The 27,390-nt window shown below is 38.7% G+C and overlaps 1 protein-coding gene across 4 annotated transcripts in view; it reads left to right on the forward strand.

Moving 5' to 3' along the window:
• FCHSD2 (FCH and double SH3 domains 2) overlaps nt 1–27,390 on the forward strand; it is a 225,104-nt gene that overhangs the window by 190,845 nt on the left and 6,869 nt on the right. For 3 of the 4 annotated variants that reach the window (XM_073334750.2, XM_073334766.2, XM_073334777.2), the window contains 7 exons: nt 1,289–1,405; nt 2,299–2,403; nt 18,475–18,636; nt 24,586–24,720; nt 25,413–25,496; nt 25,626–25,803; nt 26,113–26,333. In XM_073334750.2, the coding sequence (XP_073190851.1) occupies nt 1,289–1,405; nt 2,299–2,403; nt 18,475–18,636; nt 24,586–24,720; nt 25,413–25,496; nt 25,626–25,803; nt 26,113–26,333 (1,002 nt within the window). The remainder of the gene's footprint in view (nt 1–1,288; nt 1,406–2,298; nt 2,404–18,474; nt 18,637–24,585; nt 24,721–25,412; nt 25,497–25,625; nt 25,804–26,112; nt 26,334–27,390) is intronic. The other variant, XM_073334756.2, reaches the window with a different exon arrangement.

Here is a 27,390-nt window from a genome sequence, read left to right on the forward strand (position 1 = left end):
GCATAGTCATCCAAGAAAGCACTAGAGAGAGTACTGTGAGGGACAGTTCTGCACTGACAGTGGAGGTGAACAAGATGACCTAAGCATGTTTGTTCCATCTCTAATTCCTGTTTTTTGGAGGGAGGGGGAGGATTGAGATTGAATCAGAAAGGAATGATCTCTATAGGGTTACCACTATTCAGTATAGCAAGAGCAAATTTGTCCAGAACTGGATAAATAGTTAAGGAATATCACAAGATATACTTTCTGGAAAGGATAGGGACTGGGTAGGTGGTAAAACTAAGTCCTTTTTGTCCTAAATGTATTGATTTATACCTAAATTCATTGAATTATTTGCTATGCCAGTTATGCAAAAAAAAATTTAAAATGGGAGACAGAGATGATAGGTAAATATGGAACAACTTGTCTCCTATATCCAGATTGAACAGGATCGATTCAGTACAAAACTGGGAAACTTTCAGATTCTTGACTTCTGATTTCACTTTATCTGACACTTTTTGGGGTGGGGGGGAGAGATTTACTTTCTCATTTACTGGAGCAGGTATGAGTTGACATAATGGTAGCACAGTATCATCAACAAATATCTCTGGTGTAGAATCCTTCGTCTGAAACTTGGCATGTATAGTACTGGTGGAAGGATAACTTTTTGGTCCCAGGTAAATGTGTGTACAATATTTTGTTAACTCTTTAAAATCCATATGAAATTGTAATTTGATTTTCCAATTTGCTTTTTTTAAAAAAAATATAAATTTTTTTTAAATGCCATTTTTTGAACAAAGCCTAAATGATCCATCACATCATATGAAATGCCTGTTTTTAAATACTGCCTAAAATGCATATGTATCTGGGAAACTAAGGATAGCAGTTTACTTTGGGGGCATTTATTCTTATTCAGCTCCATGATGTTGTGCGGTGATGAATAATACTTCAGTGTTCTACTTCAAGAATATCTTTCATTTAAAAAAAAAAAAAATCTCCGTCTGGCATTGTCTCCATGGTAAAGATGACTTCTCTTCAAAATAGTAAATTGTAAATTCTTTTGAACTTCAATTTGCTTTTATAGTCCGTTTTCCACAACACAGTATCATGACAAAGCTTATGAAAAACAGTGCTTTTCCCTCTTCGTTTGTTGTCTTATTTCATACAAACAAGGTACCAAGCAAGGAATTTACAAGAAACTGAGCATTATGAATTAAATAAAGTTGTCAGGTTGCTAAGTAACCGTATTATACATGGAGACAGCCCCAAAATCCTTAGCACACTGCTCACTTTCTGATTTGTGTTCCAGAGTCGACAACTGGAATCTGAAACTGGGACAACGGAGGAGCACAGCCTAAACAAGGAAGCCCGGAAATGGGCCACCCGTGTGGCACGTGAGCACAAAAACATCATCCATAATCAACGGGTAGGTTGAAAATAAATAAATGCATCAGGTGACATGAGAAAAATGCAAACAAGCTGAAGAGATGCTAAATTAAGATCTATTACATGGATTCTAATAACTTAAATTTAATGTTGAAGTGCACAGGAGGGACAGACACCTTGTATCATGTCTTAGTGGGACTACCAGCAGCATTGACTTGACAATTTTTGTGATTATTTTTTTCACTGGGGCTTCAGTTCACACTAGCACTTCTATTCACATTAGTACTTAAGCATACGCTGAAGTCAGAGGGGTTTAAGCACATGCTTAAAGTTAAGCAAATATTTAAGTGCTTCCCAGAATCAGGGAGTTATTTTGTTAATTTACTTTGAGGATTATTATTATTATTGTTTTATTTTCTTCAGCTCTTTTTTAATCCTCTCACCCAAAAGCACTTTGTGCTCTTGCAGACATACAAATCTAGAATGCAAGTTGCCCCAACCAGTCAATCCATACTAACACAAAATAAATCACCCATCCTACTTTGTCTTACCACTTATCTCTTAACTCACTCCTTCAACAAGCACTGTAAAGTATGTGGGTTTTGATGGGATGGTCTTCAGGTGTAAAGATCATAATGAGAACAAGAGTGTGAACTGTCACTTGAATGTTAGATCATAGTTGTAACATCATGATGCTTTACTAGGATTTTGGGGCATTTTCAGAATACAGTTTTCCTAAGAGATAATTTTACCCATAAAAGATTGAGCTTTTTAAATGGGGTTGCATCAGTCTGCAGAGTTTTTATCCTGCAATGTAGCACTATTCATCACCCTGGCATCTGAATATGATTAGTACCGTGAATTGTCACAAATATTATCTTATAGACAGTGCATATGAATGTACCAAATGTATCTTTCTATTATTGTTGATAGGCGCTTGAGGAGTTAGAATGCCATGGACCTGTGGTGTCTGAACAAAGCCGAGCAGAACTGGAACAGAAAATAGATGAAGCCAGAGAGAGTATCCGCAAAGCTGAGGTGAGAGAGAAATTATTCTGGCATGGTTTTTGCTTCCTTAGGCAGTGGCATGTATATTATAGCAGCTTAATTTGTGTGTGAAAATCCAGACTTCTAGCATCAAAGGAGCAGGGAACTTTAAATTAAAACATGGCATTTCTCTTTGATTTCATTCCACTAAAATCATGACATCAATTTAGTGCAAGGCTCAAGAGATTAGATGAGCAATAAAAAAATAAAATAAAATCCTCCTGACGATATGGATGATTAAACTTACTATATTTTTTTTTCCACTGTGGCCTGATCAAGAAGGCAGGAATGTCCGCCTCTGTCTTCTCTCAAGTTACATAGATGGTAAAACAACCTGAAATTTAAACTTTTTCATTAGACCTGAAGGAACTAATATCAGAAAATGTTAGTCATAAATCTGCCTTTAGGTTTGGGGCTTTTTGTAGCAACTAACCATATATCCACTTGCACTGACTATGCAGGAGTATTTAGATGGATGGGTGGAAGGAAAACAGCTTAAGTAATCTTTCTGGTATCTCTCTGCATTTTGTGATCCCCAAAGATACTGTTTAAAAAGTTATAGGGGGTTAGGGACCCGTTCCAGATTAATGAAGAGATTGTGAAGAAAGGAAATATAGTGCCTTCATTTTTAGCTAGGCAATATTATGTTGCTAAAAGTGAACTTGTATGGTCACTGTCAAGGTTCCTCCCCCACTCTGAACTCTAGGGTACAGATGTGGGGACCTGCATGAAAAACCTCCTACGCTTATCTTTACCAGCTTAGGTCAAAACTTCCCCAAGGTACAAAATATTCCACCCGTTGTCCTTGGATTGGCCGCTACCACCACCAAACTAATACTGGTTACTGGGGAAGAGCTGTTTGGACGCGTCTTTCCCCCCAAAATACTTCCCAAAACCTTGCACCCCACTTCCTGGACAAGGTTTGGTAAAAAGCCTCACCAATTTGCCTAGGTGACCACAGACCCAAACCCTTGGATCTGAGAACAATGAAAAAGCATTCAGTTTTCTTACAAGAAGACTTTTAATAAAAATAGAAGTAAATAGAAATAAAGAAATCCCCCCTGTAAAATCAGGATGGTGGATATCTTACAGGGTAATTAGATTCAAAAACATAGAGAACCCCTCTAGGCAAAACCTTAAGTTACAAAAAAGATACACAGACAGAAATAGTTATTCTATTCAGCACAATTCTTTTCTCAGCCATTTAAAGAAATCATAATCTAACACATGCCTAGCTAGATTACTTACTAAAAGTTCTAAGACTCCATTCCTGGTCTATCCCCGGCAGAAAACCAGCATATAGACAGACACACAGACCCTTTGTTTCTCTCCCTCTTCCCAGCTTTTGAAAGTATCTTGTCTCCTCATTGGTCATTTTGGTCAGGTGCCAACGAGGTTACCTTTAGCTTCTTAACCCTTTACAGGTGAGAGGAGCTTTCCCCTGGCCAGGAGGGATTTCAAAGGGGTTTACCCTTCCCTTTATATTTATGACAGTCACTGATTCAAAAGAACCCATTTGCAACAACAGAAACTGATCTGTTAGACTTTCATCTGAGTAGGCTGCATAATTAAAGCTGTAGAGCAATCATAATTATTTCATTTAAATGGCTTCTTATACTGCCAGGCAGTCAAGGTACATGCTGTGATTAGGAATGTGACTATTTGGGATGTGAGGTAGGAGAAACTTGAGTAATAGGAGTTCCCTGTTTATGGTCTGATAAGCTTCCAAATTTACACAGAGCTCTTCTTCAGGTCTGGGAGTGTCACAGCTAAATACAAGATGGAACACATTGTTTAGCATGAATAGTTAACACACATTTCAAAGGACCTTTCAAGGTTATATGGTCCATTAACACCCCTCCAGTCAGAGGGAGGGAAGCATCTGGGCAGGGGAGAGGGTGTTAATATGATAATATGATAGTAGTTATCAGTCAATGGACTTTGCTTGCTAATTAGACAAGAACGAGGTTGGTTGATGCTCTATTGTTTGTAGTCAGACTGGTCAGTGCTTAGAAGTGGGGAAAGTCCCACCCCTCCTAATTTAGTACAACAATCTCAGAGAGAGTAGTCAAGCTAAAAAGTGTATAAATTGCAGGAGAGACCAAATTAGCTACCTTCATAAAAATTTGGGATCCTTTCCTTACAGGAATAGATTAAAAACACCCTTCACTGTCTCCAAACTAGAGTGACAAGAATGTGGAGAATTGCAACTTTCTCCCACAGTAAGATGTGGAGACTGGACCGAAAAATTTAGATTGGGGTTTATCACTGGTTTAAAAAAAAAATACTTTAATGGAGTTTTTCCGCATTGGTGCAGGATATTTTTAGAAACTTGTTCAATTTATTTACTCATCCCTTTTCCCTGGGGCAGACTCCTGGATTAAGTCAGGGAAATCAGAACTCACCCCCAAATTGTTCTCATTTAGTTAGCGAATATACAGCAGCTCTTTTTAGTTGCTGTAAAACACTTCCTTTGTTTGTTACTATGTTCGGCTTAAAGATGAACAAAGTTCTAATAGCAATTTGAAAATCAGAACATGCCTGATGTGAGCATCCGCACCGAACAAGATGTTCTGTCCACAATGGTTGATACTTAGGGCTTGGCTACATGGCAAGTTACTGCACTGCATGTCAGAGTATGATTGCTGCCCAGGAATGTTCTGTGTGAACGCTGCTACACCACAGCAGAAGTCCCAGTGTGCAGCTGTGCATACTTCTACTTGAAAGTATAATATGCTAAGCCTTGCTATGAGACTTCCGCTGTGCTGTAGCAGGGTCCATGTTTCATATTTTCATAGTGTTTAAGGCCGGAAGGGACCATTAAATCATTTACTCTGACCTCCTGTATTTATGTGGGACGTTACTGCTCCGCAAGCTTGTGCATTGTAGATTCACGCTCTGGCTTGCTGTGTAAACAAGCCTTGACTCTTAAGGCGTAGATTCTGGGGAACTGTGTAAAAATCTATTGAAGGAATTCTCTCACAGGCAAGAAAAGTCTAAACCACTCTTTACTTAAGTGATGGTAAAAGCTTTCCCATTTGATTGTGACAAAGAAAACCACATATAAGGCAAAAGTGTTTTAGTTTGAATAGAAGAGAATGGAGATACATGGCTGAAAAGGAGTATTTTTTTTTGTTTGTTTGTTTGTTTTTAAGTGCCTTTGAAATTCTGTTGCCCTATACTGTCACTTAGGAAAATAAGATGTTTATATTGCCTCTTTGCACTTATTCAACAAAGGGAGGAAAATATGCCAGAAACAACTGTATATTAAGTTTCAGAGTAACAGCCGTGTTAGTCTGTATTCGCAAAAAGAAAAGGAGGACTTGTGGCACCTTAGAGATTAACCAATTTATTTGAGCATGAGCTTTCGGGGTAGCTCACGAAAGCTCATGCTCAAATAAATTGGTTAATCTCTAAGGTGCCACAAGTACTCCTTTTCTTTTTGTGTATTAAGTGCTCATCTTTGACAACATGGAGGAAACTTTCTGGGCTTTTTACAGCTTTTAGTTCAGGCTATGAAGGTAATCTGAAGGGGATCTGGTTGTCCTTAAAATAGCTTTCCTTTTCTCCCTAGACTGCATCCCTTTACCTTATTTTTTCCTCTCCATTTGACATTACTACATCTACTGATCTGTACTGCAGAAACAAGTAAGAAGTGGTAAAATCTGAAGCTGTTCACTTAGATTCCCTATTCTTTTTTAATAAGATGCTGTCTCCTGGACTCTTCTGCTAGATTGCTTGATTTATTTCTCCTTTCTCTCACTCTCCTCTCTGTCTCAGTCAGAATATAGAGCAGTGGTGAGCAACCTGCTGCCCATGGGCTGCATGTGGCCGGTCAGGGTAATGCACTGTCGGCCCGCCAGACAGTTTGTTTACATTTGCATGGCCACCGACAGCTCCCAGTGGCAGCGGTTCACCATTCCCAGCCAATGGGAGCTGCAGGAAGCAGTGGCCAGCACGTCCCTGCGACCCGTGCCACTTCCTGCAGCTCCCATTGGCTGGGAACAGCAAACCGCGACCACTGGAAGCTGCGGGCAGCCGTGCAAATGTAAACAAACTGTCTGAGGGCTGCAGGTTGCCCACTACTGATATAGAGCCTCTCACTTAGATTGCCTTTTGTTAGGTATCACCAAATAATATAACTGGTTGTAAGACTAAAGAAATTTCTATTGACCTGGAAGAGAGAATACCCATCTGTGCTGAGACACCTTTGGTCTGGTAGGAGAACAGCGACTCCATAGCAATTAATCCTATTTTCATTTACATTTTGCCTCATAATTAGAATATCTATAGCTGTCAAGAGACTGTTTGTACCAGATTAGATTTGATTAAGGCTCATTATGGTGCTGTTTTCTTCATTTGATTAGTTCAAGAGTTTAGTAGAGCCAAACACCACTTAAATCCATCTTTAATTGTAAATTGGGGACTACTATTCCCCTCCCCTTATTTTAGTTCATGGATATTTATAAGGTCTGACTGGAACAATTCTGTTTTACTAGGTGTGCATCTGCTATTGAAACCCACACACCTCCTGGGTGTGGTGCTCTATTCCATCTAGTGGCACCAAGACCGTTAGAGATTAATGAGTTTGCTCTACAGCTGGGGTTCTCAAACTGGAGGTTGGGACCCCTCAGGAGGTTGCAAGGTTATTACATGGGGAGTCACAAGCTGTCAGCCTCCACCCCAAAACCCCGCTTTGCTTCCAGCATTTATAATGGTGTTAAATATATTAAAAAGTGTTTTTAATTTATTAGGGGGGCCTCACTCAGAGGCTTGCTATGTGAAAGGGGTCACCCGTACAAAAGTTTGAGAACCACTGCTCTACAACCTTAACTAATAATCGCCATGTGGCTTTTAGCTCATGCGGCTTTTAGCTTATGCTGTACAGGCTCATGCTTAGCTCCAGAGGCCACAGGTTCGACCCCGCCCGCCAACAACTGGGGTCTGTCGGCATTACACTATCTCAGGATAAAATTTATTAATTATGTGCCACTTGTGATTTTACTGTATCTCAATTCATATATCTACATTTCAGTGATCAGACTGTTATTGTTTGCATGTTTTTGCTGCTGTATCTTTCCACCTTACTGCTGATTTAAGTGGTGGTGTTCTCAGCTCATAATAATTGTGAGAAAATCTAATTCCCGTTGCTTCTGCCAAAAGAATTAAGTGGAATAAGGAAATCAACAGAAAATTCAATTTGTGAAATATCACTTGCTTCTGTCGATGGTTTTGCTAAGTAACCTCACGCTTAGGAGAATAGTGTGAAGTAAACATATTGCCCAAAGTTACTTTGACATCTACAGTTCATGAGTTTTGAGTTGGCTTAGTGGGAAACAGTTTAAGTACAACTAGACAAATAAGAATTTTATTTTAAGGATGATATGGTCAAAAGTTACATCATGGTATTATAAAGAGGTATAAATAAATCTGCAGTATTTGATCAGCTCTCATCTTGGTCACAATATTGCAAAAAATCATTTACTGTGTTTGAGAATCAATGACACCTTGCAGTGATAAACTTCAGTGATGATTTTTTTTCCAAGTAGGTGCTAAAAACAAGATGCTTATAGACTATGTAGACAGTGATTCCAAACCTTGGTAAATATTTGACACTATATCTTGTTGATACCCAAATTTAGAGACAGGTTTGCCAACTAGGGGAGGAGACCTTGAGGAATTTATGTGGCTCAGTGAGAATACAGTTAGGTTGTTCATCAATGGACATTCCGCAGCTGAAAGTTGATTTATTTCTGAAGATGAATTTTTTATTACAGGCGTGGCAGGATGTTTTCAAGTTGGTAGAAGATAGATGAGACTTAAAAGATTAAAGATGCATGGAGAGAAAACTGTTAAATTGTTTGTCTGCTTTCTTACTATGTGCTTGAGTGCTAGCTACTCTTAAATCCACCTTAAAAACAAAATGTTCATTTATTCATGATTAAAATACTTTGTGAATTGATGTGCCAGGATGGATCTCGGTACTGCAAAACTTAAACATCACTGTTCTAGGATCTCAAGACTACAGGGAATATCTCAGAATTTCCTGTGTTCTTGTAAGTGCATCTGGGATTAGTCTAGTCTAAGATAACTATTAAAATAGCTTTTTGTGTAATTCTCCTTTCCTGTAATGCACATGAGAATTTTTGACTTTTGGAGGATCCTTTAGTGTAGTTCTTTCCTTCATCTTTAGAATATGGATCATGGTTTTCATTGCACCCTTGCTTCTCAGATACATAGTTTTAATTTGGCAGTGTTCACTTTCAGTTTGTGGTGTTAAAAATACAGATTGTTTGAAGACCTTTTGTGCCTTTAGCATATGGATCTTCTCCAAACCCTCTTGAGCTGCTGGCTAACTTACTGTGAATTCCTGTTGAAGGAACGGTTTCAGAGTAACAGCCGTGTTAGTCTGTGTTCGCAAAAAGAAAAGGAGTACTTGTGGCACCTTAGAGACTAACCAATTTATTTGAGCATAAGGTTTCGTGAGCTACAGCTCACTTCATCGATGCATCCGATGCTTATGCTCAAATAAATTAGTTAGTCTCTAAGGTGCCACAAGTACTCCTTTTCTTTTTGTTGAAGGAATGGTATTTCCAGTTTTGTGTTCTCTACAAAGCCATCATTTTTTTGAAATGCTAAGTTGATTCACATTTCTTCATCTGATTTTGTTTTTTAATCTTAAAGTAGTATCCTTTAACTGTCTCCATTTTCTGTACAAATGCCTCAGATTGGCTATAGATGTGGAAATAATTCTGAGAACCCTCTGTGTTAAAAGTAAATATAATGTCAATAATTCAGAAGTTTTTGTGACCTGTTTGCCACATTCAATTTCTTTCTAAATTGATAATTTTAGAAAAACAGCCTTTTCTTGCTTGACACCACAATTAAAATGTTACAGAAGACATGGAAGACGATAGGTTAAATCAACTGGTTATGATACCGTTTGCAATAGGACTGTTCACTTTATAAATAGTCACAAATAAAACTTAAAAAGAGCATTCTTCATTTGGAAAGATCCAGTTTTTCATTGTGGTTCCAATGTTGCTTCAAGATGTTAATCAGAGTTCTTATTTACATTGGAAACTGAAGCGAGTTCACCCATGTAGTCATTCATTTTTCAGTTGTTCAATTTTTAAAGCTTTCCTTTTGAAAAGCTCTGTTGCTTTTCATATTGTGGAAATCATTCTGTTGAGGAATGTCCAGAGAAACATCAGTTTAACTAATGGTTGTGCTGCATAGACTTAAAAGTAACTAAGGCTGGCAGTGCACCAGAAGGGTTTTGGAACCTCTAACAAACTCTGTATATTTTTATAAATGACTGTCTAAAACAAGTGGTTGCACCAATAAAGGAAAATAGTTTATATAAAATTTAGCATTTTGTAATTATATTAAGATATTGTTTGGATATTCCAATAAAATGCTAATGAACAGGAAGATTAAAGTTTTTCAAAAGATAACTTCAGAAAACACAGTACTTCAGGGACAGTATGGAAAATTCATAATATGGCTTGTACACCAGGCCTTCATGATCCCTGCAAAGCACACAATTGCAGGCCCTTCACTTCCCCCAAATTTAAGTGAGTAAGAAATGAAAAGGAGAAATCTGTGGCAGAGTTGGCGGGGGCAGGAGAGAAGTTTACTTTAATGGAGAGCCTTACAAGAAGAGACTTGTCTTTTCTTATTTGTTTGTATAGGGCTAGCACTGTGTGGCCTTGACCTACAATATTACGGCCTGCTACTACAGTATTATGGAGTTGCTGGCTGTGACTTCATACTTATGGTTGAGTTCAATTTTGCTCTTAAAACAGGGATTCTACCTCTTTGTTTTGTATGAAAAATACAAAGTATGTTCCACAAACTTGATTCATGACATCAGTAGAGGACAGAGTTAAAGTTGTTTGGGTGTCTTAACTGTGCATTCCTTACCTTAACGTCTTTAAGTTTCTTTTAAGTGTAACCTGAACTCTGAATGTCCTGGGTATATATGCTGGGTTTTGAGATAATTACATTACACCCCATAATGCTTTTTACTCTTACGTTACTGATATAGACTCTCAATCTTAACTTCATCTTAATGGGTTTTTTATGTCTGGGAGTAAATAATAAATATATTTGCTTAAAAATAAAAAATATTTATAGTGTGACTAGATTCTCAGGATTAAAAAAGCAGGACCCTTCTCCTGTGGGAGCAGAGTTAAAAGAGGTACAGTTTTAGTAAGTGTTTGGGAAGTCTGCATATTAGAGTTTGCAGCTGGGAAAGGAAAAGAGAAGGCTTTCCATTTGTCCTCCTTTTAAGAGAGCCCCTGGTTCTGACTCACAGGATGTCTTTTTTTTGTTTTGTTTACACAATAACTTTTGTTTATGAATAATGGGCATCCGGCAATAAAATATGGCAGTTCAGTTCAATTAAACAGTGTGTGTTACAATTTTATAACAACGTTCCTTCAAGGTGCAATGACTTGGAATTGCAGACACGCCACAGGAGGCTGCTAGTTATCTCCCTCTAGCCCACTAGGGACTCAGGTATTTTCAAAAGGGAAAAATAGGGCCCATAAGAGGGGCAAAATGTCATCTGGGAGGATAGTACGATTCAGAGAAGAAATTTTTTTTCCATCTTGTTCTTTCCTCCTTTTGTCATAGCAAAAAATGAAGTGCAAAAAGCAAAATCTTTATTTTTCTCTTGCTTTTGTGATTTTACAGGGCTGAAACTTATTCACAGTTAATCAAACACTATAGTTGTAACAGATTTTTAGCACATACAGTAGGTCACCTTTTCTGGAATTCTGTAGTTGCTTTTTTTTTTTAATTCTTTCAAAAGAAACTATTTAAAGAGACTTGTCACTAAGGTGTTTTGGGGATGCAAATGAACACTTGGTTTCCTTCAGGCCCTTTTCTTGCATTATTTATTACCTACACATTGTTACATTACTGTTCAGAAATATATTATTTTGGCTGGTTATTCACAGGAAGCTGTGAAACTTATTGTTGCTGCTTTTCATTTCTTTAGTTTTGAAGCAGGAATTTATCCTCATTTTTTGCAAATTATAGATCCAGATACTCATCTTTAATTCACACAGGAGTAGTAAATACACAACAGGATTTCTTCTTCCATGCAATACAAACATGGGAAGCACATGAAATATAAATAAAACAATATTTTATCTTCAGTCTTATTTTTCTTAATTTTAACTTTATTTCTTTATTATATTTTCATAACTCCTCATCAGGAAGACATAGGTTGTACAAATAGGCATTGTGCAGACCACTATTTGTTAGCCAGCTTGAACAGTTTACGACTTTTGAAACTGGCATAAAAACATTCTAATTCTGAGCTATTAAACAGTCCTTGTAAAAAAAAAAAAAAAAAAGTCCTTGTATGTTCTGTACTGAGGCTTAATTAAAACTTTGAAATATGGGTAATGTCCAGGTTTCAGATGCTCATGTTTAGCATGCTGGGGTATTAAAGCTGAGGTGCCTCCCAAAGGTTGTTCAGGGTCATAGGAAATATGGATAACTACTTGGTAAACAAAAGATACTCCCAATACATGAGCAGCATGAGTGTCTGTCATAGAGGGTGCCATTTGGGGCCACTCACCCAGAGCGGAAGTATACCACATCCATCTCCTGGGGAGAGGATTCATAAGGGAAATGTTAAAGTACAGAATCAATGGTTACTCCATGACTAGAACTGTCTGGTTTCCTGCAGGTAGCGGAAGTTTGAGAACTACTATATCACTATTTTAACAGTTGATCTTGATCTCCCCCTTAGGTAACAGCGGTTTAGTAGATGTGGTACTGTGTGCATATCAAGAAGTAAAACACTTCTCTTTACCTTTTCATATATTTCTTCTTACTCAGTTTTCAAATCAAATGCACTTACTGAAAAAGCTGTTCCTGTATGAGAAGGGGGAAATAAGGCCATGTCTACACTGTGGCAACTATACCGTGTTAGCTATGGCAACGTAGTTATCTTGCCATAATCCCGTAGATGAGACACAGCCTCCAGCGACAGAGGAGTGTTCTCCATCAGTACTGGGTATATCTACACTAGAAACGCAACAGAGGTTCTTCCATCGCTGTAGTAAAGCCACCTCCCTCAGAGGCAGTAGCTCGGTCAATGGAAAAATTCTTCCATTGACCTAGCGGTGTCTACACGGGGGCTTATGTCTGCATAACTGCATCACACGTGGGGACACACATCTCAAGGAACCAGGTGAGTGACTTCTTCTGTTGACCTAGCTACATTTACGCTGGGGATTAGATTGGCATAGCTATGGTGCTTAGGGGTGTGGATTTTTCATCCTCCACCCTCCCCAGCACTGTAGCTATCTCAACCTAAATTTTACTTGTAGAACAGGCCTAAGCTAAACTGATAAGTCACCTTTATACTGGTATGAACACGTCCACACTAGGTCTTGGGCCAATATAACTGTATAGGTTAAAAAAAAAAAATCACACTTGTAACCAACATAGTCATACCAGTACAAGTTTCAAGTGTAAAGCAGGCCTAATCCTGCAAGTATTCTTTAGGTTTGTCTACGCTAGGGAAAGCAACAGATGTTTGTGTCCTGGAACAAAAGTTTGTGGAGTGTTCAGACATTCATAAATCTGTTGGGTAGCTTGAGTTAATTGATTTCCAATTAACTTGCATTAAAAACTCTAGTGTAGACTTAGCCTTTGTGGTATAGCCCTTAGGGCCAGTTTAGCCTTATTTTACAGGCTTTTTCTTCATCCTGTAAAACATTGGCTTAAGCACATTAGCATAAGCAAAGTTTAGGTCTGTGACCTTTAGCATAGATAAAGTGGCCTAATGTTCACCCTAGATTTTGGGGGACTGGGAGTAGTTTGCTTAAGAGAAAAGTTGGCATAAAATGAGACTAGGCAACTGTAGGGACACTGAACCTGTACTAAACTTTGGTATTTTCGGCTAGGATTGTTGGCAGATGTCTAATCACAAATTTGCTTCTGCAATATGGTAATGAGTAAATAGGGATTAATATGCTATCCTATTAGGTAAAGGCACCCCAATATTATGAGGGTGAGGAATTTGGATGTGGATGGTGGAGACTGGGTGTTTGTATGAATATTCGTGGTGATTTCCAGGCCCTACATAAGTAAGAACCCACATGAAGAAGGAGCTAGTTCTCCGCCTTTCAATATTTTAATGCTATAATTTATCACCTATCTTCAAACATTGGGGATCTGGACCATCGGACCCATTTGGCATGCCAGAGATGGGCTGGTCCTTTGTCCCTTCACCTTTTACCACCAGATCTCCAATAAAGGGGTGTGAGTATGTAAGTCTATGAGCATATGCTATGCAAGGAATAGCCTTTAAGATTTCTCTAATACTCTATTATTTGAATTTTTGCTTATGTGGTTTGGAGCTTTCTTGTCTCTATTAATTATATTAATAAAGGAGGTTAAGGTTGTGTTTTGCTCTGCATGTGAGTGCCCTTGCCATATACCCCGGGGTTCCCTACAAGATATTGAACTTGTCGATTTTGATTCTGGGCAAGAACCTTAGTACACTCCTCTCATTAGCTGACTACCAATTGGCATTTATTATAGGATCAGGCTACTTTGGGGACAGTCATGGGACTCAAAGTGTGACTTGTGTTAGCTAATAGGTTTGTAAATACTGGCCTAGACCAGCGTTTCTCAAATGCGGCCACCATGGCCGTATATGGCCACCAGGGCCTTTTTTTGCAGCCACAGTCTCCTGGGCTGTGATGGGGGCGGGCGGAGGGAGAGGGTGGAGGAGGTGCAAAGCAGTGGCCTCTCTCCCAGGGCTGCTAGCAGCAGTTGGGCCCTGCCCCCCTCTGGAGACAGAAACACTGGGGGTGCAGGCAGCTGGTGAATTCCCCACTTTCGCCGCGGGTAGGGGAGGCAGGCTTTGGCCATGGGGCTTCGGGCTCCGTCCACACAGTGGCAGATTCTGATTCAGGCTTTGGCCCCAGACTTACCATCCCTACCACCCCCACCCGCCCCCCATTGTCCCTAGCCCTGCTGCTTCCATGCCCAGCTCCACATCCAGGGCTTAATTTGTCCCAGGGCTTGCTGGGGCTGAGTAAGTCTACTGTGAAAAGTGATACAAGTCTTAGGGAAAAAAAGCTAGCAAGTCTTAGGGAAAAAAAGCACAATGGAAAAAGCAAAAGAAACAACGAAAAAGACAAAAACATGCGAAGCACCTTATTTGTATTTCTATTCTGTTTATGTCCAGTAAAGAATTGTAAATTATTTTTATTACCGAGTCTGAAAAAACCCTACATAAATAAATTACAATGATTTGGACATGTATATGTGCATATTTCTTTGTTTTTCCTAAAGTTAATGAAATATTTTAGGAAAAATTGTCAGCACGGCCACCAGCCAGAGTTGGTGGCCACACTCTGAGGCCACCAGAAAATTTGTTGTGAGAACCCCTGGCCTAGACAGTCATAAGGACATAAGCATTTGTGGTTTACCATAGTCTGAGGCGTAGTATAAACCATAAATGTTTGTGGGGTACCTAGATTAATGTTTATAACTGTGTAGTTACCTCAAGTTAATTGAGAATAAGTTAAATTAAAACTGCAACAAAAATTATGGTCTAAACATATCTTGTGTCATTTTTCAGGGCATGGGAAAAGGCTTCATGCTGTAATACCCTATTAAAATGTGGTAGCATTTGGTACAACAATGTTGCAATGCATTATGGTATGGTAAAATTGCTCCAAAATTGTATGCATGTGAGAATCCATCTTAACTCAGCAACATAATGACTTGAAGAAGGGGTTTGTCACATCTCACAAACTAAGAAAAATGGCAACACTGTGGGGTGTCATTAGAAATGTGTTTGGCTTGAGTAGCACCAGGTAGTGAATGGGCAGCTCCAAATAGAAGAATGGATGAATTCCAAAGAATCCCTTCTGATGGACTAGAACTCACCTTCCCCCAGTGTCTGTAGGGACCTGGGGTCAGGTGTGGTTAGAAAGTGTTGTAGTGTGTTCGTCTTAGACCTTGTTTACATGAGAAAGGTATACTGGTTTCTACATCAGTTTAGTTAAGCTTGTGCAGCCCTCTTGTACAAACACTCTGATTTCAGTTAATCTCTTATCTCAATTTAGCCTAATTTGGTAAGGAATCAATTTAAGATGCATGGATGTAAACATCTTTGACTGAAATTAGAGCGTCCCCACAAGGGGATTTATTGTTTTAGTTAAATCAATAGTTCTTCTGTCTGCACCCAAGACTTTAGAATACTCAGATTTGCAGCGTTGGGTGCAATCGTAAAGAAACGCACAGGTATGACATGTTCCTTAAAATTGCAAGATTCACCAGATCTGTCTGGCAGTCCTGGGAATTCCAGATTTACTCTCATTTTACTGTTGTTTATGCTATAGAACTTGTTAAATATTAACAAGAGTACAAACAAGCGCTTCAGTGAGTGATTGGTCGGCATTTTAAGAGATGCTTAATGCTGTGGTAAATTGGAAGGACCCCATTTTACAACATAAAATAATAGATGCGGCTCCATCTTCAATTCGAGTGTGTCAGGGGAGCTCCTTTTCCCTTCCTCTTCTATTCAAATCAGTATTCTTTGAAGTTTAATAACATGGTGCATGTGGTGCATGTTAACAACTTTAATTTACTGTTTTCTCAGTAGTAAAGTTTGCATATGAGAACTATATCCACAGTATACATTAATCATTCAACTGATGGCTATCTGATAACCATCTTTAACTTTTTAAGCATGCTTAACTGAGAAATAGAAACTCTTCGTGGTTCAGTGGCTTTGGTCTTTTCCCATGGAAAATGTGTTCTGAACTCCTCCTGCCCCAGCCTCCAGTATCTGCATCTAACAGCATCTTGGCAGATTCTGGAGAATTCTGGAGAACACAACTTCAGAATTTCTTCCAGGTCCCCTGTTATATTTGTGTGCTGTTAAAAAATTACCTTTACTTTAAAGAGCGTTAAATGATAAGTAGTAGAGTATATACTTTTGCTCCAGTAGCTCCTTAAAACCCCATATCCCATGATGACTGCACTCATGTTTAAAGTAAGAATTTTTTTTAAATAGTCCTGTAATTTGAAACAGAATTATAGTTACCACTGTTGCTTCTTTTTGATCAGGGTAAGAATGTACACCCAGGCAACATAAAGTTCCATTCAGTCAGATTTCTAGATGTTATAGCTACAGTTTCTCTTAGTAATGCTGCAGGTTTTCTGATTTATCCTCTTTATTAAAAGTAGGATCATTGAGGATCCAGACCAACATCACACTAAATCAAGATACATTATTCCAAATCCCCATAACATTGTTAATACTTACTAGGCCTATTATTTTACATCCAAGAATTATTACTATCTTGTAGAGTAAGCTAGTGTTCTAACACAGAGTAATACAGATGCTTGGTACACTCAGCTGTGCTTCCACCACAGAAGGAAGGAAGAAGAAGGAACAATAGGTCAGCCTAGTTGGTTTGTACCGTATAGAAGTAGCATTGCATAATGAGTCATTTAGGAGTTTTCCTGTCAGTGGTGACACAACAATATTTTAGCTGGGTACACTGAATTACTTTAGAGAATCAGCAGTTAAACAGGGTGACTGTTTGTTTATGAAAGTGTACAATTCCCATTTCAAATTAGGCTAAACAGTGAACACTGAGCTGGAGAAAATGGATCGTTATCCAGAGAATTTTTAGTAAACTGAAGATTGAAACAAATCATTAGACCACTTTGGTTCGTCAACTCTTGTTCTCTGCTTCCCTTCCCATTATTACTGGTGATTTACCAACATATTGTATTTGAAATAGAAACTTTCTCCTTTCTGACTGGTTACCTCCTGATTCATTCAGTGTTATCAAAATGTATTGTCTGGAACCACAGTGGAAGACCCAGGCAAGAGAGAAAAGAGAGCGCTTTTTTCAGGCGCAACATGCTAAGAATTAACAATGCTGTGAAAGGAAATACAGGAAAAACTACAAGATAGTTAAATGGGTTTCCACTCCCACCTCTGTCACTGAACCACTCTGTAACCTTTTGTAAATCACATAATCTTTGTTTCACAGCTTCCCCAACTGTGAAATGCAAACAGGGTAGTCTGGTAGCTACAATACTGGCCTGGAAGTCAGGTGACCTGTGTGACTGTTGGCAAGTCGCTTCATCTCTGTGCCTCAGTTTCCCTTCCTACCTTTTTACAATGGGGCCCTGATCTCAGGTGGAACCGCTAGACCTCTGTAAACAAGTAGTAATAATTCTAAAGCACTTGGAGCCACAGCATTAAATGCTAAGTAGTAGTATATGCTTTTGCTGTAATAACTCCTTAACCCCATATCCCATGATAACTGCACTCATTCAGAGAGCTATCTATTTCTCCTGGTGTACTGGTGAAACCACAGACTCTTCCAGTTTTAGATATGAGTGAACTGTAGGGGGAGGGCCATAGGGGGGTTGTTTTTTGTCTTTTTAATTTGTTACTATGAAAGGGGTGCGGTCAACTTGAAATTGTCAGTTAAAAAAAGGGAGTAGTTTCAGGTACTGCCATTGTTTGAGTTCGTCCATCAATTTTTACAATCACATTTTCCTATTTTTATAAACATTTTCTCTCCCCTGTTCCAGTGCAAAAAGTCTGCACAGAGGGAACTGTATTTAGTATTGTCTAGTATTCATTTAGTATTGCTAAATGCATAAAGTAAACTTACAGAAAAAGTAGAGAAATATTTTTTCTCCTATTTTTCAGTTCCAGTAATTCTACATCTTGCATGTAAAAATTTGGTTTGAAAATTTGATTTTTTTTTAGATGACAAACTTCCCATAAAATATACGAAGAGCAAGTTTGTATAAGTGAATCGACGTGATGTTGAAAATCCCATTTTGTGGAATCTGGATAAGCTGGTATTTTGCATCTCTGCGGGCAAAAAAATTAATAACTGGACTTGTTTCTAAAGTGGAACTGATTTCTAAGCTTCCTGTGTAGTCTAATTGGTAGACTAGAAAAGGGTGTATTTTAATTATGAGAAGAAATTAAATCTAGACGTGAAACAATTTGGATAATGTTTTCCGTGTTTGTCTTTTCAGATAATTAAACTCAAAGCAGAGGCTCGTCTTGATCTGCTAAAGCAGATAGGGGTGTCTGTTGATACATGGTTGAAGAGTGCAATGAATCAAGTGATGGAAGAACTGGAAAATGAACGCTGGGCAAGCCTTCCTGCGGTGAACAATAATGGCTCTTCACACCTGGTACTGTCTCCATTTTGTAACCTTGATCTCTTGTTTCCCTTTGAACCTTAGCTAATGTGCATCCTGGACACTGGTACATAGATCACAATTAATGCGGGATAAAACAGGAAGAGAGAAATTTGAGGAAGTGTAGCTGTTTGACAGCTAACGCTAGAAAACTTCAATGTAACTTCTATGTACCTTGATTTCCCTATTGGATGTTTTATACCCATCTCACATGGGTGTTCAAGTTTAATCAATGGTGTATGATACTCTTTGGGATAATTGGATGAAAGGGAGCATTGATAAAATTTAGAAAACACCTAAATGATTTAAGAGCCAAAATCCTATTTTCAAACATGACTGAGGCACTTAATCTCTTAAATTCCACCGACTTTCACTAAGACTTGAACTCCTAAGTGCCTTTAAGTCCCTTTTGAAAGCGGGAGTTGGGCTCCAAAGTCATTAGATGCTTGTGAACATTTTACCATATGTCAATAGTTTAGCTACAAAGCAATTAAATCAGGCCAATCCAAAAATACAAGAATAGGTTTGTATAGGCTATAATTAAGGCTACATTTATGTCACGAAAAGAAAAGGAGGACTTGTGGCACCTTAGAGACTAACCAATTTATTAGAGCATAAGCTTTCGTGAGCTACAGCTCACTTCTTCAGTTGCATCTGAAGAAGTGAGCTGTAGCTCACGAAAGCTTATGCTCTAATAAATTGGTTAGTCTCTAAGGTGCCACAAGTCCTCCTTTTCTTTTTGCGAATACAGACTAACACGGCTGTTACTCTGAAACCTGTCATTTATGTCACGGCGGTCATGGAAGTCACAGAATCCATGACTTCCAGAGACCTCCTTTCAGAGTAACAGCCGTGTTAGTCCGTATTCGCAAAAAGAAAAGGAGTACTTGTGGCACCTTAGAGACTAACCAATTTATTTGAGCATAAGCTTTCGTGAGCTACAGCTCACTTCATTGGATGCATACCGTGGAAACTGCAGAAGACATTATATGCACAGAGACCATGAAACAATACCTCCTCCCACTCCACTCTCCTGCTGGTAATAGTCCTTTTGGTAGGATGTCCATCTGCTTGACATTCTCTGCTTCAGCCCCAGGGGCTGCAGGATTCTGGAGCTGACAGCCAGTGGGGCCCTGGCAGGGTTCCAGCTACAGGTGACAGAATCTTGAGGGGGCCCTCCTGACAGCCTCGCCCAAGGGTAAGGGGGACACCTCAGGCGAACAGCTGGGGGTGTCCCATTTTCTCTTTGGGAAATACGGTCACCCTGCAGCTCCTAGCCGCCGTGGGCAGAGGGGGAATCCCACAGCTCCCAGCCACCATGGTGTTGGGGGAAACCATGAAGCTGTAGCAGCAAAACTCACAGACAGGTCATGGCTTCCGTGAATTTTTGTTTATTGCCCGTGTCCTGTCCATGACTTTTACTAAAAATAATCATGACAAAATCTTAGCCTTAGCTATAATATACATCAAACTTTCCATTTTTTTATTGTCCACAGTTGTTTACAGAGTAGGCAAAGTAGGCCATAAAACACTTACTTGGATGTTCAACTTTGGAAGAGATTAATTTTTTGATCTAATTCAAGAAGCAGGAAAAGTTAATAATTGTCTTTTCCCTCTCACCCTGCCCAAAGAATAATGTGCTTCAAAATAAACACTGATAAAAATTGCCTAAACCAAGAAATCCTATTTAAAAAAACAGAAAGAACTCAAAAAGAGCTTTTAATCTTATTTTTCTTACATGGCATGCAATGCTGAGATGTCACCATTGGCAGTAAAACTAGCCAGTCTGTTGCTCTTCATTGGAAGCAGGCAAAAACAAAATTCCTGTAAGTTTAGTTAGTTTGCCTCAAACAGAATGTCAGATTTTATATATCCCCTTAGCATATGGCAAAGCACATAAAGTTCAAAGGCTTTTACAAGCTTGGTCTCAATGGGGGAGGGGGCGCGCGTTAATTGCAGTGGGCAAATGCCTTTGCTATTTATGGTTAAATTCACACTTTATGTTAATGTTTTTGACAACTACTTGGAGTATAAACAAAATCTTTTTGTGGTGGGAGGGTGGATTTGTAGTGTATGGCCTCATGCCTTTGAGGACAGGCTTTCCTTCCCTGGCAGCCCACAAGAAACAGGGCCTGCTCCGCCAGGATGCAGCATTTACACACACCCATCTCCTTACCACCTTTTCCTGGCTCTGTTGTATCTTTACCGTTTTCTTGTCAATGGTCAAGTATTCTGGTAGCAAACCCTCACAGATGAGTCTCTTGTTGGAAATTCAGAACGTTGTGTCTGTATCCACCTAGTTTCTGCACAAGAAGCAGAAATCCAGTGGAAGCCTTCTGAATTCACTCTCTGTGCATTGTGCTTTGTCTTCCAGAAAATATTGGACTTATACTCCAAACTTTATTCACAGTTATTTATACTACAGGCTATTTACAATCCTTGTTCTCACAACTCTGTCTCTGGGGCAGAGATTCCCAGGGATGGTGTTACAATTAGAGACTCGAGTCTCACAAAATTCAGTGCCAGGTTTTAGACTTGCCAAGGCACAGGAGCGTTCTCATCCGGGTTTTGGTTTAGGCCCTTTCAAGCTATAATAGATGAGAATAGCTACATTGCTATGTTTAACTGTATTTTTTCCCTTTCTTCTCCTTCTACCCCGCCTCCTTCAGCTTCCTGTTACAGAAACTGGATTCTTCCCAGTACCCTTCCTCTATCCAATCAGACACACAAACAGTTGGCTCCACATCTAAAGCTAGTGCCAGCCCCTTGCAAGCTGGCACATGCTACAGCGTGGGAGGATAAAATGTAATTTCCATTTTCCCCCTTTACACATACACGCACCCTTGTGTAGAAAGGATTGTATTGACCTTGGCAGGCCGGATGAGGACAGCCCATAGATGGTATTTCTTAAAGCTGTTACAGACATTACTTTGTTTACAATTATAAAAGTTTACTGCTCTGCTTTTCATACGAGATGCACTTTCACTTCACTCCCTAGAAGCAGGCAGTTTTTAATGTTAAGGATTCAACCTTCTACCTGTGCTTTGTCATGCATAGCTGAGCAAAATTTGTGTTCTTTGTGTCTGGTCTTGTGATGAGATAATTTGTTCGCCCGAACTCTCAATGAATTGTCTCTTAATAAGTTATAAATAAGAAAATAGCATAGCTGAAACAGCTTGATATCTCAATATTTATTTAACCTGCTAAAAAGATACAATAGTGTAAAAAGCCTAAGGAATCAATGTCACCTCACATAGCCAGCTGTCTGTATTGTGTAATGTAGAAATGCACAGTTTGGGGGCAGAATACTAAATACTAAATAGAATACTAAATTTATTCTACTTAGGTGCCAGCTAAATCTTTTGTCATAATTTAGTGATTTAATGCCACCTGGAAAATGGGTTTGATACTGCTGTTCTGTATTAGTGTAATTGGGATGATACAGTCTATTTACCCTATGAAAGAGGAAGAGAATGATGCCCAGTTTTGGTAGTCACTCATGACTCTCAACTCCACTGAGATGGATAATAATCAAAACTAGTGTGCAGTTTAAAAAAAAACAAAACCAGAAAATAAAAACCAACAAACAAACAAGCATGAGTGTACTTTTCAGGTGTCCGGTTAGCTGTAAACATGGAACTGTGATTGCTTGGATGATTGTAATGGGATAGTATCTTTCACCTTTTAGGTTCAAATTCAGCCCATGTTATCATCTGATAGTTTTTCAGCAGCCTGTGTGAAATGAGTCATGGTCTCAAGCCAGAGGTGCCCACATCACAGTTGCCACTGATGGACACCTTTGCAGTTTCAGCAGAGTTGTCAAAGGAGTGAGTGGATATGAAATCTCAACTCCTCTCACTCCTAGAAGTTGTTCATCCAAGTCAGAATAGAGGTGCATTGATGTGAAAGCTTTTTCTGCTGCTGATGGAGCTCTGTCTGTTCTGAGGATAAATAAAAGACTTCTAGATAGTAATTAAGTCACCAGCACTAAATCTGCCCAAATATATGTGTGTATATAGTTGAGACAAGATAATTAAATTATCTAACATACTGTCATGTAAATGATGCCCTGTTACTTTTTTTATCTGATTTTATTCTTGTGTTGGGTTCAGTTTGTGTGCCTTTGGTGTTCCTGCTGCTGACATATTTACTGTGTTTACATTGTCATTCATTAGCAGATTTTTTAAAGAACAAAAAGCTATATAAATCAAATCATTAGGGATTCTGTATCTTGAATGTTGTTCCTCCTATTTGTGTTCTAGATCTCTACTTTGCAAATAGATTCTATTCAAGGGATTTTTGAATAGTCACACTGTCAACATTAAAATGTATTTTTCTTCTTTATATTCGAAAACCAGGACCAGATGTTTTATGAACAAGTATTTCTAAACATGATATGCTACTTTCCATGATGTTTCATATGGCTCTCCGTTGCAGGTTCAGCAGTGGCTGCTTTGAGGGAGACCAGGCTTAACAAGTGACATTTGTAGGAAATGTGAAGAGCTTGAATTTACCTTAATCTACAAAATGTCAAATTAAAAAAGCCAATGTGTTAACTAGATAGAATATTAAATACTTTTTGTTACAGCAGTCTCTGTTAACATTCAGTCAGAATGGATGCAAACTGGACTTCAGTGGAAAGGACCAGTCTAAATTCATATGAATTATGAAGCTATAATCCGGTCAAAATAATTAATACAGTGGATTTAGTTCGTGCACTACCTTGCTTCAAATATGGCTGAGGTAAAATGAGTTGGTTGCTCTCAGGCAAAGCCATAAAACATCAGTCTGTATCACAAAATCACCACATCCTATGTCATTGTGCTCAGGCCATGACCAAGATTAGAATAGCAAGGATGTTGCAGGTGTGGCCTGAAGTGTTTTGGCAGAACTGATTTGGGAAGTCTGCACAGTAGCTGTCTGCCCTACACCTGGCTCTTTGCTGTGTGGCCTGCCTTCTTGCTTTCATGAGGGAGCACAAAATTCACTAAATTAAACAAATTAAAAAGAATAAATAAAAAGTTAAGAATTGTAAAATCTAGCAGTGTTGCCTTTGGTTTTGAAAGATGGTGTTTTTTTTCATGAGGTAGAATGTTTATCCAGTGTTTAGTCCAGGCACAAAACCAAAGTACAGTGCGTGTCATCACTGCTCAAACTATGTTTACAGAAACTTTTATTTTTTCCAGCCTATCCCCTTCTGCCTTTATTTAGCTTTTTATAAATACTTTTTATTTTAATTCTTCTTCCCCATCGACCTTTTTTCATATAAACTGTACTGAAAAACTGAAGAGATTACTTTGTCAGCAATACACTTGAAGGAAAGCTGGTGTTTTTGTCTGGTTTTGTTTAAGTTTTAGCACTTCATTCTTAGTGCAGCTTCATTTTGTACCTTAAGGTCATAGGCTCATCGTTCTTTTAACAATGTGGTTCTTCAGTACATTATTCTTTCTCCATTAAACTGTATATGGTAATCTGAAGAATGGCTACTGTACTTTGGACTTGTCACTACCTCAACACCTCCACATATCAGTACTCTTTTCTAAACGCTTGAGCCCTACATTCCACCAGTGTTCTTACAGTGAAGGTTTAGTGTATGTTTAAAACACAGGTGACTGCTCTTCAATTAAGAGATGCTGTTGAGTCCGACATAAATGTTATTTGATAACTTGCATTCTTTGCTTCCGGATATTTGCTCAAACAGATTACTACTTTCCTGAAATTATTTGGAGAACAAGTATATTGATTTCTAGTGGTGGCATTTCTCCTTTGGTGTTTTTCCAAGATAGAAACTTAAATTGTAGCACTACTCAGTCACCAGCAGATTTGGAATCTAGAATTTCAAGTAGTTGGAGTTACTATAGAACCTAAACCATTCATTTTACTATTGTTTTTTCATCTTCTTTTTATAATCCAATACTGTTACAAATTAATTTCTCTTAATAGCTTAATGCTGATGCAGAAAGGGAGGAAGGGGAAGAATTTGAAGACAGCATGGATGTTTTTGATGATAGTAGTTCCAGTCCTTCTGGAACTCTACGAAATTATCCACTGACCTGCAAAGTTGTTTATTCATATAAGGTTTGTATTTTTTTAAAATCTCAGTATCTTGTCAGTAGGTGAGTTATCACAGAAACATATAATAAACTTTATAATAATGATGTCTGTGGGAGTTTGCCCGAGGAAGGACCTCAAGAGTTAGCCCAGTAATAATACACATTAAATGAGTAAAGTCATAGCAATACTATAAATGTATTACTGTAAAAGTTAATAAACTTTTAGCAAGCTTAATAAAGTTGTTAACCACATCTAGGCTCCAGTTCAGCAAGGTACTTAGATTCATCTAACTTTAAGTGTGTAGGTAGTCCCATTAACTTCATTGGGCCTACTCACATGCTTGATGTTAGACACATGTATGCAGTCTTTCACATAGTGTCTTTTGTACCAATGAATCACTAAACGTTTTAGTAATAAATTTTACAGAATTAAATAGGCATGAGCACAGTAGGTGTAGTGGTCTTGGACAGACTTGCTCTCCTTGACTGAAAAACTCACTTATAAATATCAGTAAGAGAATAGAAAAACCCTTATTAACATGTTTTCAAAGGCTTTAAAAAAAAAGAAAAATCTAGGACGTACTTTATATTTTTTTAAAAAATTAGTGTAAAAAAATACTGAGGATGACAGTTTCCCTTTAAATTTCTGGTTTCTGTGACGGGCACATACCTGGCAAGTAACATTCTTCATTTGTATATGACTTTTGTACATTCCAGGCTTCTCAGCCAGATGAACTGACCATTGAGGAACATGAGGTATTGGAAGTGATTGAAGATGGAGACATGGAAGACTGGGTAAAGGTATAATTTTCCTTGCTCATTTTCCTTCCATTATAGCATTTTGAAAGGGGACTGGAAGATCTGTTTTTGTTTCTCATTATGGTCTTTTACAGCAGCATGCAAAAACTTAATACATTTTTTTACTTACAGGCACGAAATAAAGCAGGCCAAGTGGGTTATGTGCCAGAGAAGTATCTGCAGTTCCCAACATCCAACAGTCTGTTGAGTATGCTGCAATCACTTGCGGCGTTGGATAGTCGGTCACACACCTCAAATAATTCAGCTGAAGCTGAGCTAGTCTCAGGAAGCCTAAATGGAGACTCCAGCGGTAAATACTAATAAATAAAACATGCCTGTCAGTTTTATTCTTGATAATGTTCTTTTGCTCTATATGAATGGTATGCCCGTGGATTGGGGCAGGTATCTCCTTACCCAAGGGCAACCATTCGCATAGTACCCGTGTCCATGTCTAGAATCTACCAGATGTGTCTAGCTATGTCTCTGAAGGTTCTGATTAGTTTTACTTTAGTGTGACTAATGTTGACAAAGTCTTTTTCAGTTTAGCAAAGATGTATACTGTGCATTTTTAAAAAATGTAGCTCATTCTGATTACAATCCCTTTCATCTCCCAATCTAGTCTGTTTTGTAAAAGCACTTTATGATTATGAGAGCCAGACGGATGACGAGCTGTCCTTCCCAGAAGGAGCAATCATCCGTATCTTGAACAAGGAGAACCAGGATGATGATGGCTTCTGGGAGGGGGAATTCAATGGTCGTGTTGGGGTTTTCCCCTCTGTGTTAGTGGAAGAACTTACAGCCTCAGAAAATGGAGAGACGCAGTGGACTGGAGATATTCAGGTATGTGAAAAATGAAGCATGGCCTTGGTTTGCTAGTGTTCTGCATTACCACACAGGGGACCCAAGCATTTCTGTATAGTATCCTCTTCTCTCCATTAGTGAAGAGCTTTGACAAGCTCCAGTGTCTTTCTTGTTGGAGGATGGTGGCTACTATAAGGACGTGGGATTAAAAGCAAGGGAAAGGGCAGAGGGCTGCAGGGACCCTCCTCCCCATTCCCTTAAAAAAAAAAATTAACTGCTTTCCTTTATTGTGTGACCCAATATAATATTCATCAAATGATGTATTGTGGCAACCATAAGAGATCTGTGCACAGAATAAAGGGATGGTTGAGGAGAAGGGAAATGAACCAAGGAGGAAATTCTCAATCTCCTTCCTGTAATTAATTTGTGGAGTAGATCGAGAGATCAAACAGACCCTGGCAAAAACAATCTTATCAGCTCAGACAATCATATTTTAATGCTTTCATAACTAAAGCGGTACAATACTTTCACAAAGTTTTAGAGGGCAAAACATTCAGCTGTAGGATTTTAACAAGTACATCCTCAGCTTAGTGCAATATTATGATCTAAAAATAGACACTAATTGATGTTGTATTTAACCAATTTATATCATAATAAAGAATTCACTCTTATTTACAGAAACAGTGTTGCTAGAAATCAGAATTCAGTGCCTTCACCAGAGGGTAATTTATCTAGTGCTTTTTATTGGTTCTCTTTGAGAAGTGACCATATAAATTGACAGGAGAAATAAGTTGTGACAAGCTGCTGGGGATACACTGAGCTGTGAGACACATGCTATCTCTCTCAGCCTCAGCAGGTGGGAGCTTTGCTGCAGCTATGCAGTGAGACAACAACTCCTGACACACCAGCTTGTCTGCCTTGCAGCAAACTCCTCAGGGCTCTCCCAGCCCAAACCTTGCCTAGCAGGTAACAGCCAGTGAACTCCAGCCCCTGAGTTCCTCAGAGATGTCTCTCTGCAATGCACAGCCCATACGAGTGTACATTCACAGAACATTTTAAAAGAGCTGCCAACTTAATGAGACAGAAACAGCAGTTT

Source organism: Lepidochelys kempii, chromosome 1, assembly GCF_965140285.1.
Source record: "Lepidochelys kempii isolate rLepKem1 chromosome 1, rLepKem1.hap1, whole genome shotgun sequence".
NCBI classification, from domain to species: Eukaryota; Metazoa; Chordata; order Testudines; family Cheloniidae; genus Lepidochelys; species Lepidochelys kempii.